Source organism: Barbatula barbatula (assembly GCF_947034865.1).
Source record: "Barbatula barbatula genome assembly, chromosome: 14".
In the NCBI taxonomy this organism is placed as follows: Eukaryota; Metazoa; Chordata; class Actinopteri; order Cypriniformes; family Nemacheilidae; genus Barbatula; species Barbatula barbatula.
In genome coordinates this window covers 19,455,400-19,474,261 of record NC_136777.1, presented here as the reverse complement: position 1 = coordinate 19,474,261, position 18,862 = coordinate 19,455,400, and the positions used below count along the sequence as shown (strand labels likewise).

General features: G+C 37.7%; 1 protein-coding gene across 4 annotated transcripts in view; it reads left to right on the top strand.

The window, feature by feature from the left end:
- syndig1 (synapse differentiation inducing 1) overlaps positions 1 to 17,378 on the top strand; it is a 42,810-nt gene extending 25,432 nt beyond the window's left edge. The window contains exon 4 of one of the 4 annotated variants that reach the window (XM_079473767.1): positions 15,722 to 17,378. In XM_079473767.1, coding sequence (XP_079329893.1) covers positions 15,722 to 15,880 — 159 coding nt within the window. In that variant the 3' untranslated portion in view covers positions 15,881 to 17,378. Of the gene's footprint in view, positions 1 to 10,941; positions 12,153 to 15,721 lie in introns of those variants that run through there. The other 3 variants (XM_079473768.1, XM_079473769.1, XM_079473770.1) reach the window with 3 other exon arrangements.
- The last annotated feature ends 1,484 nt before the right edge of the window (positions 17,379 to 18,862 follow it).

Genomic DNA, 18,862 nt, shown 5'->3' with positions numbered 1-18,862 from the left:
ATGTTCCACCAGGAATGAGTTGTGAAGGAGTATGAGCAGTCCAGATGTTCAATCGGGTTCAAGTCTGGCTGGGCCACTCAAGGACATTCACAGAGTGCTTAGGGTCATTGTTCTGTTGGAAGATGAACCTTTGCCCCAGTCTGAGGTCCACAGCGCACTGGAGCAGGTTTTCATCGAGGATGTATCTGTACATTGCTGCATTCATCTTTCACTCGAACTTTCCCAGTTCTCCTAGTTTTGGCAAACTCCAGGAGGGCTGTCATGTGCCTTTTACTGAGGAGCGGTTTCTGTCTGGCCACTCTGCCATACAGGCCTGATTGGTGGAGTGCTGCATAGATTGTGGTTCTTCTGGAAGGTTCTCCTCTCTCCACAGAGACATGCTGGTGCTCTGTCAGAGTGACCATCAGGTTCTTTGTCACCTCCCTGCCCTTCTTCCCCAATCACTCAGTTTGGCTGGCCGGGCGGCCAGGTATAGGAAGAGTCCTGATGGTTCCAAACTTCCATGTATGGATTCCATGTATCCTCACATAATATCACTGTGCTCATTGGGACATTCAATGCTACAGAAACTTTTCTGCATCCTTCCCCAGATATGATCCTCAATACAATCCTGTCCATTTCCATTTCTGTCTGAGTTGGTCATATTTCTTACATTTAAATAGGATATGGGTGACATCCTCAAAGACTTTACATTCGTAGCATATACCATTACTTTTACCTATTAAGGATAGAGTGGAATTAAGGCCTGTGTGGCCCAACCTCAATCTGGTTATTAGGCCTGTAGTGATGCGTGGATGACGTCGACGCTTCAGTCAACGTCAAATTTTTGCGTCGACGCTTCGCCACACAAATGTGGGAGACCAAAAGAATGAACAGACACGGAACAGCAACCTCGTCACATAATATCGAACAAAGCCCCAATGAAAGAAAAAAAGTCTAAAAAACAGCTCGCCCTAAATCTTAGAAGGTATGGGAGTACTTTAAATTTAGTCTTAAACTTAAAGGTGTCGTTATTTGGGCTCTTTGCCAAATGGAGTTTGCATACCACACCAGCATAACGGCAATGTTGGAGCATTTGAAACGGAGGCACCCCATTGTCACTCGCGAAGGAGACAATAAGAAATTAATTTAGCCAACCTTATTACTTACATTTTAGTGTAGTGTGTTGAGTAGCTTGAGCTCTGCGCACTTTGGTGGTTCTAGCTACCCAGATAGCAAACAGACGTTGGCCCAACGTTTGTTGTTGTGTTGGGCCAACGTTGGGTGCTGACGTTGGCCCAACGTAATTTTGTCCGTTGGGCCAACGTTGGGCCAACCATGTTATTGGACGGCCAGCAGACCTTCTGCCAACCTAAAAAATACCTTACCAACCTTCTGCCAACTTAAAAACCACTAAAACAACATTGGGCCAAAGTTGGGCCAACGGACAAAAATTACGTTGGGCCAACGTCAGCACCCAACGTTGGCCCAACACAACATTTTAAGATTGTGATATGGCCTATTCATTGTTGATTTGCATTAAAACAGAACAACAGACAAACTGAATTGGTTATAAAATGAAATTTATTGGTAACAAAAAAAACAGCAAAAAAATGCAAAGAAAAGTAAAACAAAGTCAAAGAAATCAACAAGGAACCAAAGTGACAAAAAAGCGGCAAAGAAAATGCATTGTAATGCATTGTATTTCTAGGGCTTGCATTTTTATGGGCTGAAATTCAACATGGTTGTATATTTAAGCTGTGAATATTTCAATTCAAAGCATTTCAAACACATTTTCATTATTAAAAATTCAATAAGCCATATTCACCTTTCATATTTGTAAGCCCTCCGCTTTACCTGACGTTTAAGTGTTCTGTCTGAATAAATGTTGTTTGCAGACACAGTTAGTATGCTGCCAAACAAATAACTAACGTTTATTACAGTTATTAAGTTACAGCTGACTTCGATTCTGTTTAATCTAGACTAAGAAAGCTACAATACTAGTTAACGTTAACTGTTAGAATCTAGCAGGCTGACGGTAGAGCTGTTCTTACATTGAATGTAAATTATGCTGGCTAAATTATAAGGCTACATTTACATCAGATTGATAAAAACAATAAATTGAATCGAGATTACCTTGGACTGGCTATCTTAACGGCTGAAGTGAATAGAAGGCTATTAGAAGATAACGGTAATTCTAAATCATGCACGCGCGGCCAGGGCACTCTGCTCGGGGTGCTCTCTTCTGCTCTGTCAAGAAAATAAAGACAAATAAAAGATATGCACTACATTAGCTCAGTTGTGTCACAAGCTCAGTCAAAGCGCCAGATTACACCAACAGTCAACATTAAAGTTTATAATATTTTAGTCATATCGAATTAGTAACAAAAAAATGAACATTACTGTGAACTTATTTTAATGAGGTAACCAGGAATTAATGAAAACTTACCTCAGAATTTACAACAGTAACGAACTCACGAGGACGGAGGCGCGCGCGCGCCCACAGATACGTGTGTGCGGCTTCATGGGGCGCTGACAGGATGATGACGTCAATGTACCGCGAGAGCGATTCGAAATTAGATCTCTACGTGTAAGTTGTCGACTCGCGATATGTTGACGTCATCATGAAGTCGAACATGACTAATAACACATGACAAAAGACAACATGTTAAAAACAATAAAGATGGTAGAACTTGTTTAACATTAAATTGTATTAAAATATTGTGCTTTAAAGCATAGCTTTTTAGATCTTCATCCGGGGGTGTGTTCAATTATTTCTACATAAATGCACATTTTTTTCTAAATATATATATATATATATATATATAATTTGAGGGAAGTGGTGGGCAATTGCAGCTGACCATACCAACGTTGGCCCAACGTTGTATTTCTGTCAGATAGGTTGGGCCAACGTAACCAACCAATATTGACGTGGGCCCAACGTCTGTTTGCTACCTGGGTAACTATCTTAGCTCTCCCTGCAGTTTTTTTCGTGCTAGGTAGCTACTGGCGCCTAGACAGCTGTGTTTAGCTAACGTTAGTTATCATCTAATGTTGGCTTGAATGGAAGCTAGTTTACGGCTGCATCTATAGTAGCTGACGTTAGCTAACGTGAATGCTAGCTACTAACCTAGCACGAAAAAAATGCACAGAGAACTAAAATGCACCACCAAAGTGCACAGCTGCTAAACAGGCTGGCCTTTAATTTTGTATAAGTTAAATTATTTTATTGATTTTATTTTGTGTAAAGCAGAATATTTAAACTGTTTAATAAAGTATATTTTTGTATTTATTTGATACATTATGGTTTTTATTAATCGAGCAGTAGCAAAATAATCGATAGATGAATCGACAAATTTGTTGTTAGAGTAGTCGACTAATCGTTAAAATAATCGCCTGATTAATCATTTAATAAATAATCGTTTGCCCCCAGCCCTACTGGTTATAATACCTTCTTCATGCATATTAAGACCCAATGAGGTGGTTCTTTTCCCTCCAACACAGTTCTGGTTCCTATGATAGTGCCTGGCATTACTCTCAGACTGCCATTTATTTTATCACCTTAGCATAATCTGTGATTTAATTAACGCTTTATCATCTCCTTTACCCAATGGAATGTGAATTTCTACTTGGTCTAATTCCAGAGTTTTTTTAGCTAGATTATCAGCAATTCCATTGCCATCAATTCCATAATGGCCTGGTATCAAACACAACTGTAGCCTATCGCTAGTCCAAGGTTTATAATATTTAAAAGCAAATGCTTTACCTCTATTACCAAATCTTCACGTATTGCATTATCTGTTATAAAACTTTGTAATACTGCCATAGAGTCAGTACAAATAACTGATCTTATTTTCTTGAGTGAAGTCTTACATGCTGAGCTATATGTTATACTGCCATAATCAATAGATCTTATCAATGCTTTATATATATTAATCCGAGACACCCTGTCAACTCCCCAATTATGCCCAGTGACCATTCTCATAAAATGAATTACCTTTTTGAATCTTATCATTTACATATAAAATGTTACGTCCCCTTCTCAAAATGACAGCATCATCTGCATATAATAGGCCTTTGTTACGATCTCCCAGTTTTTCATATATGTCATTGATCATTTTGTTGAACAAGATTTATAGCACTCCGCTGAGGGATTCCGTTTTCAATAATAAACTCATCAGACACTGCATCACCAACTTTGCCCCTGATGGAACGTTGAGAAAGAAAGTAAAGTATGTAATTAAACATTTTCCCATTAATTATGTTGTGCATCTCGGGAAACTAAGAAGTTAACCACAGTAAGATATGTATAATTAATGGTGATTAACCATACCTATCTTTTACACTTTACCTGATGCAGCAGAATCAATAATAGCGACAACTAAAATACACTCGTCCAGCGGGTGATCAGCAGATCGTATATTAACTCTAAGAAATATCACCTTCCTGGCCTTGGAAAACAATACTCTTACTGTAACACAGTACCACTTCAGTCTTATAACGAAATCAAGCAGTTTCAAGGGACATTAAGATGTGATTAATAAACACAGAGTAGCGTGGCATACAAATTGGGGTTTATTGACTACATAAAAGGGGAAACAAACCAACTAACTAAACAATGACAAACACTAAGACAAACACTCATTCTGTACTGCTTTTACGTTTCATGCATGCAAGTAATAGACAAAGTAAGAGTGGCAGTATTACATCAGCAATTCACATCTGCATAAACCATCACGGACAATCTCCTTATTTAAAAGGGGCAAAGCTTACGCGCAGCTATTTAGAAATAAATCAGATACTTGCATTGGCTTTTAGATGTGCTCGGACAAATTCTGGTTTACGCTGATGGAAGTCCTGGTGCGTTTAAATTGAGCGGTGAGTCCGTTGGATTCTCCCTGAGAACCGGATTGGCTGACGAAGGAAGAGGGAACTTAGCCGAAGCAAACTTGCTGGAAAAAAGGCAGGTCTCGAGAGATCGAAGAAACAGCAACGAGCAACATTTATTTCGTGCACAGATGTTTTAACCCTGAGGGCGTCACGCCCCTCCAGAGTGGGCGATCTAATGTAGTGAGCTGATTTTGAGCGGGAAACCTGTTTCTTTGTCCGGCTAAATAGGTCATTTACATTTATGGTCGCCTGGAAGTTTTGGCGCTGTAATATTTTAGACGAAGATAAAATGAGTATGGTATAAAAAACATATCTGTGCTATACACCATCATTTAAAGAAGGAAAAGGGGAACATTTATACATGAAACATTATAGGGTCATTAGAACATTGACCTATAATGTGTACAAGAACACAATTATTAGCCTAGCTAAGAATGCCTTTGAAGCTCGGGGAGAGTGTCGGAATGTGCCCTGATCAAACCAGAAAGGTGATAACTGACATTTTACGATCCCAGGTGTTGACCTTTTGGTCCGACCCGACTCTACAATTCCCAAATTTCCTAATTTAATCAACAGACCTCTACACATGTTCCAAAATGTGAAGTGAGTGCTATAGGCCTATAGTTTCCTGGGTCACTTGAGTCTTTACCTGGCTTAGGAAATGGAAGGATTCTCGTCCATTTCCATATGCTTGGTAACTACTTACCTTCATTCCATACTTTGTAAATCAGCTTAAGAACTTTCTCCAATATTTCATCAGGCAATTTTCTAAACATTGCATCAGGGACGGACAACCTTATGCTGAGTATGCAGTATTATTCAATGCTCTTTTAAGTTCTGACATATTAATTTAAGAATCCATAATAGACATATTTGACTCTCAGGTATTTAATATATTCTTATTTATTTTCAGTACCTCTTCTTTCCTTTTCTTATACCGTTCCTCCAGGTGGCTACCTTTGTGCATGTCTACAAAAGCTCTAGCAAACATATTGGCTTTTTCCATATCTAAAATTGCATGGTTCCCATCTTTAATGAAGACAGAAACCTGAGGAGGCTTAAATTTGCCTATCATCTTCTTAATCATCATTCATACTTGATTTAAGTTGATCTCTCTTTCAATTGTTGAGCAAAACTGTCATGATTCTCTCTTAACCCCTTTAATAACCTTCCTGGCTAATTTCCTCTTCCTTTGATTATTAATAAGATTTTCCATTTTTAATGTTTTACGCAGATTCTTAAAAGCTCTATTCCTGTTCTTGATAGCCTCAGAACATTAATCATTCCACCATGGGACTTTGGTTTGCCTCTTTTGATTTTGACTAACAGGAATTGTTTGCCTGGCAGCAGCCAATATAAAAGAACTGACACTACTATTCATTTCATCAACTGTCTGATCATTATTAATTGATATACTTTCCCCCATTCTCACAGTCTTCTACAAATTTCTCCGAATTTAAAAATTCCATCTTTGGGGCATATAAATCTGTTCTGCACATGTAATTGGAAAGTGATCACTACCCATAATTGTACTTTGATCTATTTCCCATTCACATCTACTGGCAATGTTCCTATCAACTAAAGTTAAGTCTATACAAGAAGTTAAATTTTTATAAACATTAATTCTAGTACCATAACCTTTATTTATACACACTATCATTCATCATAATTTCTTCCACTGCCTCACCATTCGAATCTGTCTGTTTACTACATAAACTGTTGTGAGCTTCTCTTAACAATACCTCACTATTTAATGCTTTACATGGATTATAGTAGTTAATGATAGTAAAATTACCTCTACCTTTATTAAATATTTCAGTTACCACGCATTCATGTTCCTTGGATTCAATAAACATATACGGTATTCCTAATTTAATAAATGTCATACACCCTCCTGTTCCTCTATCACATCTAATGCTATTAAATCCTTTCAATACAAAATTAAGGTGTGGTTTTAACCATGCATGTCTCTTGAATGCATATGAACTCAGGTTTTTCTTTCAGATTGTGTATACATCTCTTAAGTTCTTGACCATTTGCTATTATGCTTCTGGCATTCCATTGAAGAATGAAAAAACCATAAGGCTTTTAATCACTATTTTGACCCTCGTATTTACAATTCAGTATCTCTTGAATTTTACTAGCTTGTGAGCTAAATCGTAAAAAGTCATTTGCAATATCCACAATTGATTTTACCTTTTTCCTTCCCTGAGGAAGTTCGGTTGCTTTACTGATCACTGCGCAAATCAAGGGAAGGAAGTCATTTTTCTTGATCAGCAGTATTTCTTCTGACATTTTCTTTTTGCATTCACAGCATTCTGACTGTTGAGAATTACATCTAGGTCTACTGACCTGTTGTACTCTCTCATTAGGCTGACATGCATTGTTAACTCTGGGACCTTATATAGACAGGCCTTTCCAAATCATGTCCAATCAACTGAATTTACCACAGGTGGACTCCAATGAAGTTGTAGAAATATCTCAAGGAAGATCAGTGGAAACAGGATGCACCTGAGCTCAATTTTGAGTGTCATGGCAAAGGCTGTGAATACTTATGTACAGTACATGTGCTTTTCCAGAATTATTATTAATATATTTGCAGAGATTTCAAACAAATTTCTTCAACGTTGTCATTATGGGGTATTGTTTGTAGAATTTCGAGGAAAATATTATATCCAAAATTGAATCCATTTTAACATGACAATGTGGAAAAATTGAAGCGCTGTGAATACTTTCCGGATATACTGTATGTTTTGATGCTGGTTTGTGCTGGTTTAAGATGGTTACGTGCTGGTTTAACCTTTTTCTACATTGAAATTAATTCCCATTTTGCTGCTTTGGGCACTGTCCTGAATTAGTGTCCTGACTTTACCCAAGAGCTGCTTAGTAGAAATGTACTGTAAAAGGTTACATTTACCTGACATATTTATCCAAAAGCAACTCACAGTGTGTTCCAGGTCCTGTTTATCAATTACCATGGCCCAAATTCATTTAGTTTACACTTGAAATTATCTAAGGTCTTTGAGAGGATTTACTGTTTTGGATTTAATTTCATTTTCATTTTTCAGTTTACTTTCAAGTGCATCCACCAAGAAAAGTGCACTTAATTAGAAGTTTGATCCTCATTATAAATTTGAATCTTTAAATGGTTGACACTAAAAATAGTGTCTCTAGAAAGCTTGATTTTGAAATTCTAGGTATTACCAACTGACCCTGACGCCTGAGAGCGTAGTGCACGTGAAGGACTGTAATACATGAGAAGTTCACTGAAGTAGTGAGGAGCTAAACCATGCAGGGCTTTATAGGCAATAAGCAAGATTTCAAAGTTAATGCGATGCTTTATAGGTAACCAGTGGAAGGTTGACAGAACCAGGCTAATATGCTCATACTTTTTTGTACGTGTAAGAACTCGAGCTGCCGCATTTTGGACCAGTTGAATTTTTTTAATAGGCCTGCAGGGCAACCTAATAGTGCATTACAGTAATCTAGTCTTGATGTCATAAAGGCATGAATTAGCTTCTCTACATCTGATGGTGACAGCATATGACGTAGGTTAGATATATTTTTAAGATTGAAAAACGCAATTTTACAGGTGTTGGCGACCTGGTTCTCAAATGACAGAATACTATCAAATAAAACACCAAGATTCTTTGCTGAAGATGAGGGTTTTATGAAACATCCATCAAAAGTTAAGCAGTATTCTTGGTTGTTACGTATGGCGGTCCTGGTCCAATAAGTGAAACTTCAGTTTTGTCCGAGTTTAGTAATAAAAAATTGCTACTCATCCACTTTTTTATATCGACTATGCATTCCACTATTCGATGGAATTGCTGTGTTTCATGAGGCTTCGAGGAAACATAAAGGTGCGTATCATCACATAACAGTGAAAGCTTACTCCGTGTCGCTTTATTATAATGCGAAGAGCATAGGCCCTAAGACTGAGCCCTGTGGTACACCGTACTGGACTTGCGATTTGCGTGATACCTCATTGTTTATAACTTCATATTGAAAACGGTCGCTTAAATAAGATCTAAGCCATTTCAAAGCTATTTCCTTAATACCGACATCATTTTCGAGTCTATGTAGGAGCGTGCTGTGGTCAATGGTGTCGAATGCAGCACTAAGATCTAGCAGCACCAATAAGGAGATACAACCTCGATCAGACGCCATAAGCAGATCATTTGTATCTCTAATCACAGTAGTCTCTGTACTGTGATGTGCTCTAAATCCAGACTGGAAATTAATCTCATTCCTTTGGAGGACGGAACATATTTGAGTTGAGACTACTTTTTCCAGAATTTTAGATAAGAAAGGTAGATTTGAAATAGGTTGGTAGTTAACTAGTTCTCCAGGGTCGTATGTTCGGAGCCTTATTACAGCCACCTTTTATGCTTTAGGCACATGTCCTAGTGTCAGAGATGAGTTAATAATGCTAAGTAGAGGATCTATAATTTCTGGGAGCATCTCTTTCAGTTGATTTGTAGGTATAGCGTCTAGCATGCACGTAGTTGATTTAGATGATCTAATGATTTTAGAGAGTTCATTGTGATCTATAGTAGAAAATAATCGCAATTTCTCCTTGGGGTGCTGTAGTTAGTTGTTTGTTCAGCGGGTTTCCCTTCTGGTTGCATAGTTATAATTTTTTCTCTATCTTGGATATTATATTTGTAAAATAGTTCATAAATTCATCACTGCTATGCTGTTATACAGAATCAGAAGTCGCTGACAATTTATTTTTGGTTAATTTAGCCACTGTATCAAATAAAAAGTTATGCTGGTTTTCTTCTATTAGTGATGAAAGGTTGGCGGATCGAGACGTTTTCAGGGCTTTCCTATATTTTCTAATACTATCCTTCCATGCAGTACGAAATATAGTTTCCTTAAAGTTGCGCTCCATTTTTCGTGCCGCTTTCTTTAGAGCCTGAGTGTGTTCATTATTCAATTGTGTCGGGCTGTCATTTTGAATCTTCTTTAAGCGCAGAGAAGCAACTATGTCTAGCGTTTCCGAGAAGGTGGCATTCAAATTTTCAAGACTCATTTAAAGTAATATAATCATCTGGCTTTAGCCATGTTTCTGTCAGACAGAGCATGTCTATTGTATGATCTGTTATCATATCGTTAACAAAAAGTGCTTTATTAGAGAGAGATCTAATATTTAGAAATCCGAGTCGTAACAGTTGATATCTGTATTTTGTTCATGTTTAATTAGTTTTACGTTAATTAAATTACCTTTGAGAGGTTTATTCATTATGTAATGTTTGTTAATCCGGGAGACAGACACAGTCTCTATTTTATGATTTTTGGGAGAAAGTATTATCGCATTTTGTGTTTTATGTGACGTGAGATTGCAAGTAGACCGTTGGTTATGCCATTCTATCTGCTTCCTGACCTGGGCCCCAGTGAATCAAGTTTTAGCATTAAGACTATGTGCCATATTTCTAGACAGAAGAAAAGCTCCAGCCCAGGAGGGGTGGAGACCGTCACTTTTCAACAGGTCAGGTCTGTCCTCAAATATCTTCCAGTTATTTATAAAAACAATATCATTCTGCAGGCACCACTCAGACAACCAGCCATTTAGATATGATAATCTGCTATATATTTCATCACCACGGTAAGCAGGGAGGGGACCAGAGAATATTACAGTATCTGACATGGTTTAGCCCTGAGCCCTGCATGGTTTAGCTCCTAACTACTTGAGTGAACTTCTCAAGTATTACAGTCCATCACGTGCACTACGCTCTCAGGCGTCAGGTCAGTTGGTAATACCTAGAATTTGAAAATCAAGTGCAGGCGGCAGATCTTTTTCATATGTAGTGCCTAAACTTTGGAACAGTCTTCCCTGCACTGTCCGGGAGGCAGACACACTCTGTCAGTTTAAATCTAGACTAAAGACGCATCTTTTTAATCTTGCATACACTACACTATCATAATATATATATTCCAAAGATCTAGGCTGCACTAGTTAGATCAACCGGAACCAGGAACACTTCCAATAACAACTGATGCATTTGTTGCATCAAAGAGTGCAGAACAGTGCTCTACTCTCAGCCAGTCTTGTCTCATTGTTCCAAGGTTACCGGAGCGGGCAGGGCGCAATCCATACCCAGACCTGACAAATGCTGTGATGATAAAGCTGGACGAAGGACGTGGCGACTCTACAAAACTTCAGCCTTAGATTATTAATGATAATTTTAAATCTAACTTTTTTTATTTTGCCTTGTTGTGCAAGCACTGTCGAGCTTGTGCAGAGGCTGCAGTTTTTGCCAGAGGGGAACTGAAACCTCCAGGTTAGGCCTGGTTTCCCGCTGAGTTTTTTTTTCTCCTCCAATGGAGTTTTGGGTTCCTCGCCACCATTTGCATACTGTTTTGCACTGTTTGCCTGGCCGGGGGGGGGGGTTGCTAGAATGTTATAGTCTTATTTAATTAACACTGCATATAGGAATTTATAGTGTGTCTGATATTTGACCTGTGTTTTGACTTCCATAACCTTTTATGTTTTACTTATAGTCAATGTTTTCTTGTACAGCTGCTTTGTAACAATGAAAATTGTACAAAGCGCTATATAAATAAAGCTGACTTGACTTGACTACCTCACAGGTCAAGGACAGCCTGACAGGCTCTGAAGTAAAAGTGTCCGTGCTGAGGAACCGAGTGAGATTTCTTGTGGCTCAAGAACATTTAAGACATATGACAGGAAAACAAGTGGATAACAGAACTGGAGATAACAACATATTGGTATGCTGCTTGGACTGAGGGGCTCAAATGTATACCCTGACAGAAAACATTACAGAAATCACATTAACATGCTTTGTATTGCAACCCCAAAGGAGAAGCATACATGAGCCGCTCCTGTGTACCAATGAGGGCTCAGAGATTGCCGATGGACTATTTGCTTTCTAACAATGCATCATGATAATGTCAGTGACAATTTTATTAGATCATGTCTTTTGTGATCGATTTAGTGATTCTTTAAGAGTAAAAAAAGTGCAACAACAAGTGTCCCAAGGCATGCAGAACATGGAATCTGATTTATACCTCAAGGCTCTCGATTGACAATATATCTTGATGAAATAAAACCATGAGGCTTGTCTCTACATACAGTTATGTATAGTTCAAGAAAAAGGATTTTCTACAAAATGGAAAAAGGGGATTCCTTAACCATTTCAGCCTGTCCTTTGCAAAGCGGAAGGAAAATATCTATCCAAAATATCATTAAAAAGTATATTTTGCCAGGTACTCCTTATTTTTGACATCCTTTTTCAATTAAAAAACGAGAAATTTGTAATAATACATTGTACATAATTTGTAAGTCCAGCTAAAAATGATCCACTCACAAATCCACCACAATGACAACCCCTTCTTACTTTGCTTTTGCTTCGTAAGGGACAGCGTTACAATAAATTAAAACTAAAGAAACTATACAGGGGAATGAAACATGTTGTAGTTTAGTTAGTGGCTAGAAAAGTGACTATTTTGTAATGGCTGGTGTTATGCTCTGGGCAGTTCTGTTGACAGTTATCTCAGGAGACTCACAGAACAAATACATTTTACTTTTGCCCTGTCAATGATCATTGCCACGGGATGCCAAAATGTATCCCTTCTGGGGGTTATCCTTCTGAATACATCCTGCAAAATCTCGCTTTACTCTCTGATACATTGTATATATCCTCTTTTAACTGTATCTATTTAGCAATGTAAACAAAAGCATCTGCAGAGAGAAAAAAAACACTATACCTCATGTAGTTGCAGCAATACCATTTTTCGCTTATTGTTTGACCTATGATTTATATTATGCCAGCATGATATTTGTATTATATAAGTATTTATATGCAGCAACTTGGTAGGTGTTATAGTTGAACACACATCTGAAGTTATTATATTTATTATAATGAAGTCATGTGTATAGTTATGTATATTATATTTCATTTCTGTCAATAGATACTCCTACATATTAGACAGCATCCTTAATAGTATATACAAATATATATTTGATTTAATGTTAACTAATGTTAATGAATAAAACCATATCATAATGCATTTGCTAACATGAGAAAAAGATAAGAAATTAGTTTTTAGAGCATTAAAGAGATAATATCATTATGTGACGATACTTTGATAATCAATGTATCGTTTGCCAATTCTATAACGATACATCACGATATCTGCCTAACTATGAAAACAAAATGGCCATGAAAAGGTTTCATTGCAACATTTGTCTCTTTATTCAAGTCCACAAAGCTTTTCATTTGTTAAATTAATATATTACCAACATGAGTAACATTTCAAGTAAATTAAGCATTTTATGCTTAAATTAAAATCTTATCTTTCTTAACTGACACATTTAAAACATAAAAAAAATTTATACTGGCACATTTGTAAATTTAACAGGCACTTATTTAAACCTTAGTGTTTACCAGCTTACATAAAATTAACCCTAAAAACATTTGAGTGTAGCAACTTGCATTAAATCTAAGCACATTAATGTTCTTTTACATATATGCATGGAGCATATTTTATTTTACACGCAATCCTAATCTCTTTTTCAGACCAGTTTGTTCACGTTTCCCTCGTTTGCGTCTTAAGCGCCAGCCAGTGGAGCCATAATGTAATAACGCTTGGAAATATATATGAGAGTGTCTTGTTTTATTAATGTATTAAAATGTCGATATTAGGTGCAGCGTATCGATTCAAGTATCGCACAGGGAAGGACGACACATCGCCATCGATAAATTGTCACATCCCTAAGAATTGTATTTGCAGGTGAACTATCACTTTAAATATTTGTTAATGTTGTTAATATAAATATCAATTGTTTATTTTGCTCATGTTGGTTTATTGCTATGTTTAAAAAAACTACGAATAATAAGTGCTATATAGTGTTATTAGTGTATTAAAATATCATTGCAATATTCCACAATGATACATAGCAAAGTAATCAAATAGCAAATATGTTAAAGGGGTGGTTCATCAGTGTTTCATGCATTCTGACTTCTTTACAATGTTAAACGTGCTGGTTTCTAATGCTTAACATGGTGAAAATTAGTTGTACGTATGACATTATTTCTGTGCTCGATACACTCCCCCAGTGTCCGTATAGGTTTTGGAAAAGTTTTTTCGAACATGAAATTCCCTTACAGGAATTATTTTCCTAGTCCTCTATTAGACAGTTCTCCATGAAAACTAACCTGCAAGAGCGAGAGAGAGAGCACACGCGTACACATCAACCAGCTAGAGCCAGACACAGAGCACACCCATCAATGTGCTGTGTTCGTGAAATTCAGCTTTGTTTGCTTATGTACTGCATCTTGGTGAGGAATGTTATATAAATGGTGGATATAACGCTGGATTTGCAGATCGTTTGAAACTGATAGATAGAGTGGTCCCAGTGCTAAAATATGCCGGTCATGAACCGCACAGGGTAAGTGAAACTGCGTCAAATGTTGCGTCAAAATGTTTTGTTGACAATCGCCGCGTATGTGCATAAGGTACACAGAACAAACTTGATTCTGCCGCATCATGTCATGTTTCTCTTGGTTTAATGGCAGGATCGTGACAAAACCTCATGTTTAATGTGGAGAGAGGCAAATATTGTTGATTTGGCTTGCCATACGCGCTCTCTGGTCTCGTCTCTGTGCATGTCCTCTCGTTTCCTCGTTATTGCTTGTTAATTAGTTTATGCTCTACACCTGTTCCCCTCTTGATTTGGTCCCTTATTTAATGCCCTTGTGGCTTCTTTCTTGTGCTGGTTCATTATGGTTGTTTGGTGAGTTCCTAGTTTACGTTAGTGGAGTGTAGTTTTGATGGTCATGCTAATAGTTAATTTTAGTCTTGTTTATGTATAGTTAGTATTAGTATTAGTATTAGTCCTGTCTTGTTATCATATCCCCCTGTTTTATGTTACCCCCCTCGTTGGTTTTGATTTGTATTTATCATCAAAGTCTTGTGTTAACCCCTTACCCCCTGTCTGCACCTGGATCTTCTGTCCGTGTCTCACCACACCCGATCATGACAATCAACAGTTAAGCAGGGATAATGTGATGCATTCTTTGCTCGTGCTATAGTTCCGCTCACTGCACGTCTCCAGGAGGTTGCCTGTTTTTGGAAATAATCGTGCATCTGTATCTGTGTTTTATAACCGTGATCAAACTAAAGGCTCTTCGAAGATACGAAATATGCATTACTACTGTATACTGTAGGTACTCAAGATTTATGAGATTGGCAGAAACTGTGTGTGTGATATGTACATTCACTTAAACATGAATATTCAATATATTGCTTGGAAATGCACATCTGAGAGACCTGCGATCAAGGTTGAGCAATCATCCATTGTTTCCACTTTATGATGCACAAGGTCAGAAGTAGCTGAATTATGATTGGCTGCTAAAGGCGACGGCAAGCTCAGTACAACAGGATTAGCATCATCAGGTTATTGTGAGCTTGCCGGTTTGATGAACGCTTGCAAAGGCAAAAGGCTGCTTTCTGTATGCAATTTACAAGCATTACACAAATGAAGAGAATAGCTGAAGAAATATATGAGTGCGGTCAGAAGGTAACATCTGCAAAAGAGCAGGGAAAGGTAAAACAGCAGTGCCATGTAAATGAATTAATCAGCAATATCTCTCCTAACATTTCCTGGACTTCAAAGGCTGCCATGGCCCGTAGGAGATCTCTGACTCATGCATGCTTATTTGATATTCTCTTTAGTGGCTCTCTCTGTCAGTCAGCTGTTGAAGAGGGAGCAATTAATTATTTCTCCCGTTTTCCTCTCTCACATGCGGGCATATGCACAATAAAGCTCCAAACCTTTTCAACATTTGCTATTTCTGCCTTTTGTTCCCTTTTTATCCTGCAGACAAACAAGGCGGTGAATAAAGGGGACTTTCACAACGCCAGTTCCAGCTCCAGACGCGCCCTCTTCCTCGCCGTGCTTTCCATCACCATTGGCACTGGCATCTATGTGGGCGTGGCTGTGGCCCTTATCGCATATCTCTCCAAAAACAATCACTTGTAGCCTTCCCTGGCCCACTTCAGTGTTTCCCATCAACGGTCACATAAACGGGCACACTTTTCTGTAGCTCAGTGTTAAGAGCATGATGTTAACAATGTCAAGGTCGTGGGTTCGATCGCAGGGGATTGCACATATTTAGAAACAAATGTATAGAATAATGGAATGTGAGTTGCTTTGGATAAAAGCGTCTGCCAAATACATAAATGTAAATGTAAAGACTGGATCAACTTGAGGCTTTTTGGGACTCACCAGAAAAGTGTTATTCCCCTACACTTTTAGTCACATCATGCTCTAACCACTGAGCTACAGGAAAGCTAAAAGGTAGGCAAGGAGACAGATCCAATTTCTGTCATAATTTATTCACCGTAATTATTGAAAAACCTCTATATGAGGTGGAACACAGTGGAAAAAAAATATTGTGAGAAATGTCTCAGTGGTATGGTGTTCATTCAATGCAATTCAATGTTGTTTGTAACCAATATTTTTCAAAATATCTTTTGTGTTCTGCTGGAGAAAGAAAATCATATAGGTTTGAAATGTTTATATTTTTGAATCATCCAGTTGTCTAGTTTCTATTTTTAAGGTGAACATTTGACAAATCTAATTCCAGCAAAGCCATATCATGTCTTTTATTTTACATGGTTTTACTCCGGAACACATCAGATTATAAAACAAAATTGGTTGTGAACACTCTTAATGTTGACTTCAATCTCAGTTTGTAAAAAATACATTTGATTCAACATGTCAAGAATTGTCAACATGTCAAGTGTTTTATTTTGGGGTGTTATTAAAATCATAGTCAGTAAGATGTGCTGCAGTGCTTTTAAGACTTTTTTTAAATAAGAGCTTCAGAATGTTTTCAACACTCCTTTTGATATTACGGTCACATAATTACAAAGCCATAAAGATGCATAAGCATGTGTGGACTTTTTTTCAGAATGTATGAGTGGGATCATTTATGTGGGGCTGTAACATTCAATCTTGACTCCGTATATAATCCTAATGCTTTCAATTTCTACATGTCTTTGAAGCCGTAAACTATCACCGTCAAGTTATTTCCCATTTTTTGGGAAGCACATCTAGCCAGCAAGCTAATGCTTATGAAAAAATCACATTTAATTCAAACCTGGTCTGGATATTGTGAATGTTTTTTTATGAGAATGGGGAAATCATTCAAGGTTTTTTATTAACATGCAATCACCAATAAAGCTATGAAAACACAGTTGGTAGAGTGTATATTTAATGTGTATATTTATCTTTTATTATATTCGTAACCGTAGATTTGATTTCATGCCAGAAGGATCTTGAATGTGCTAGTATGTGATCATTTAGCTAATTCTATCTGACCAACTGCACAAATATCAAAGGATATTGAACGTGTACATTTCTTACTATCTGTGATTGAAGTCCTGTTTGTTCTACTTAATGTTATTAATTTTTTACAGTTAAAAAATAAATATAGTTCTTATATAATCAAATAAAGATTTCAAAATGTACATTCCTCACGTTTACATTTAGTCATTTAGTAGACACTTTTGTCCAAAGCAACTTACAAAGAATTCAGGGAGCAATAAGCGATATGTCATACAAGAGCAATAGTACATTAGGTGCTAATACAAAGTTGCTAGTTTCAACAATAGCTAGACCACTACCTGTTGAGAAAATAGAGAGAGGGTTAGTGTACATAAATTATTTTAAAAAATCATTTGTTTGTCAAGTATTCACGGAAGAGAAGGGTTTTTGTTGCGAGACATGTGGTTGACCGGACCGAGTTAGGAAGAAGGTTCCACCAGAAAGGAGTTGTGAAGGAGAATGAGCGGGAAAACGATTTAATGCCGGTATGAGAAGGCAATACAAGGCCCTGCTCGTTTGCTGAACGCAGGATTCAGAGATATATCTCTGTTTGCCTGGGATATCTACCTCATCTCTAAGCTGATTCATACATTTTACATGCGGGTTGACTGAGGTTAGCGTCTCAAAGGATTTTTGTATCTTTCCCTCAAAAGTAAGTAGTGTGAGCATCTCTCTACAGACGGATTGATTCCTAATTACAAAAAAGTCTCATCGTGCCTGAGCAGGAGGTTCATCTGAAAGTAATTACCAAAGTCACCATTAACCCGAATGTTATGAAATCTAGTAAACACTTACATTTATTTTGAAATTAAAAAAATATTTTCTAAAGAAGAAAAAAAAACGGAATGATGATTTGTAGTCATGTTTGTGTCATCTGGGAAAATATGGGGGTCTTTTCAATCCTCTTGAGTATTTATATTGCATGATATTACTTTTCCAGGCTGACTCTCTCTTTTACAGAAGCAGCCTCTTTTAGATGAGATGAGTCATTGATTTGAAAGTTAACATCTACAGCCGTCCACTAACAGCACTGCACCAGACTTATTACTCAAATAAACTTAATTCCTGCTGTCTGCGATACTTGATTGGTCAATAATAACTGGAGATGGGAACTGTGGGGGATTCTAGATTCTGATCATCATTTACTTGTCTGCAGAATGATATCGTTTTCATAAATAACTGGAAGAGAAAAGACCTGACCTGTTGAAAAGTGATGGTATCCACCCCCCTTGAGCTGTTCTTCTGTCTAGAAATATGGCACATAGTCTTAATGCTAAAACTTGACTGTGGTGAGGAAGGCGGGACGAGAGCCGTGACGCGGGGCCGGTGGCGTGGGTGATAAGTGGAAGCAGCTGTGCACGCACCGGTCCCGCATCTTATCACGGAGGAGATTGGGAGCTTAAAAGGATGTTCGGCAGGACTGTTGACGAGAGAGGACCGGGCCCGAACATGTGTTTAGTTTGTGTATGTTTTATGGCCTGCAGTCTACCGTGAGGTGGCTATCGGTCAGTTACTTCAGTGTTTATTGTTTATTCAATTAAAGTTTTATTGTTGGAATGTTCGCCGGTTCCCGCCTCCTTCCTTCCCTTATAACAAACTTTATTACATTGACTCACTGGGGCCCAGGTCAGG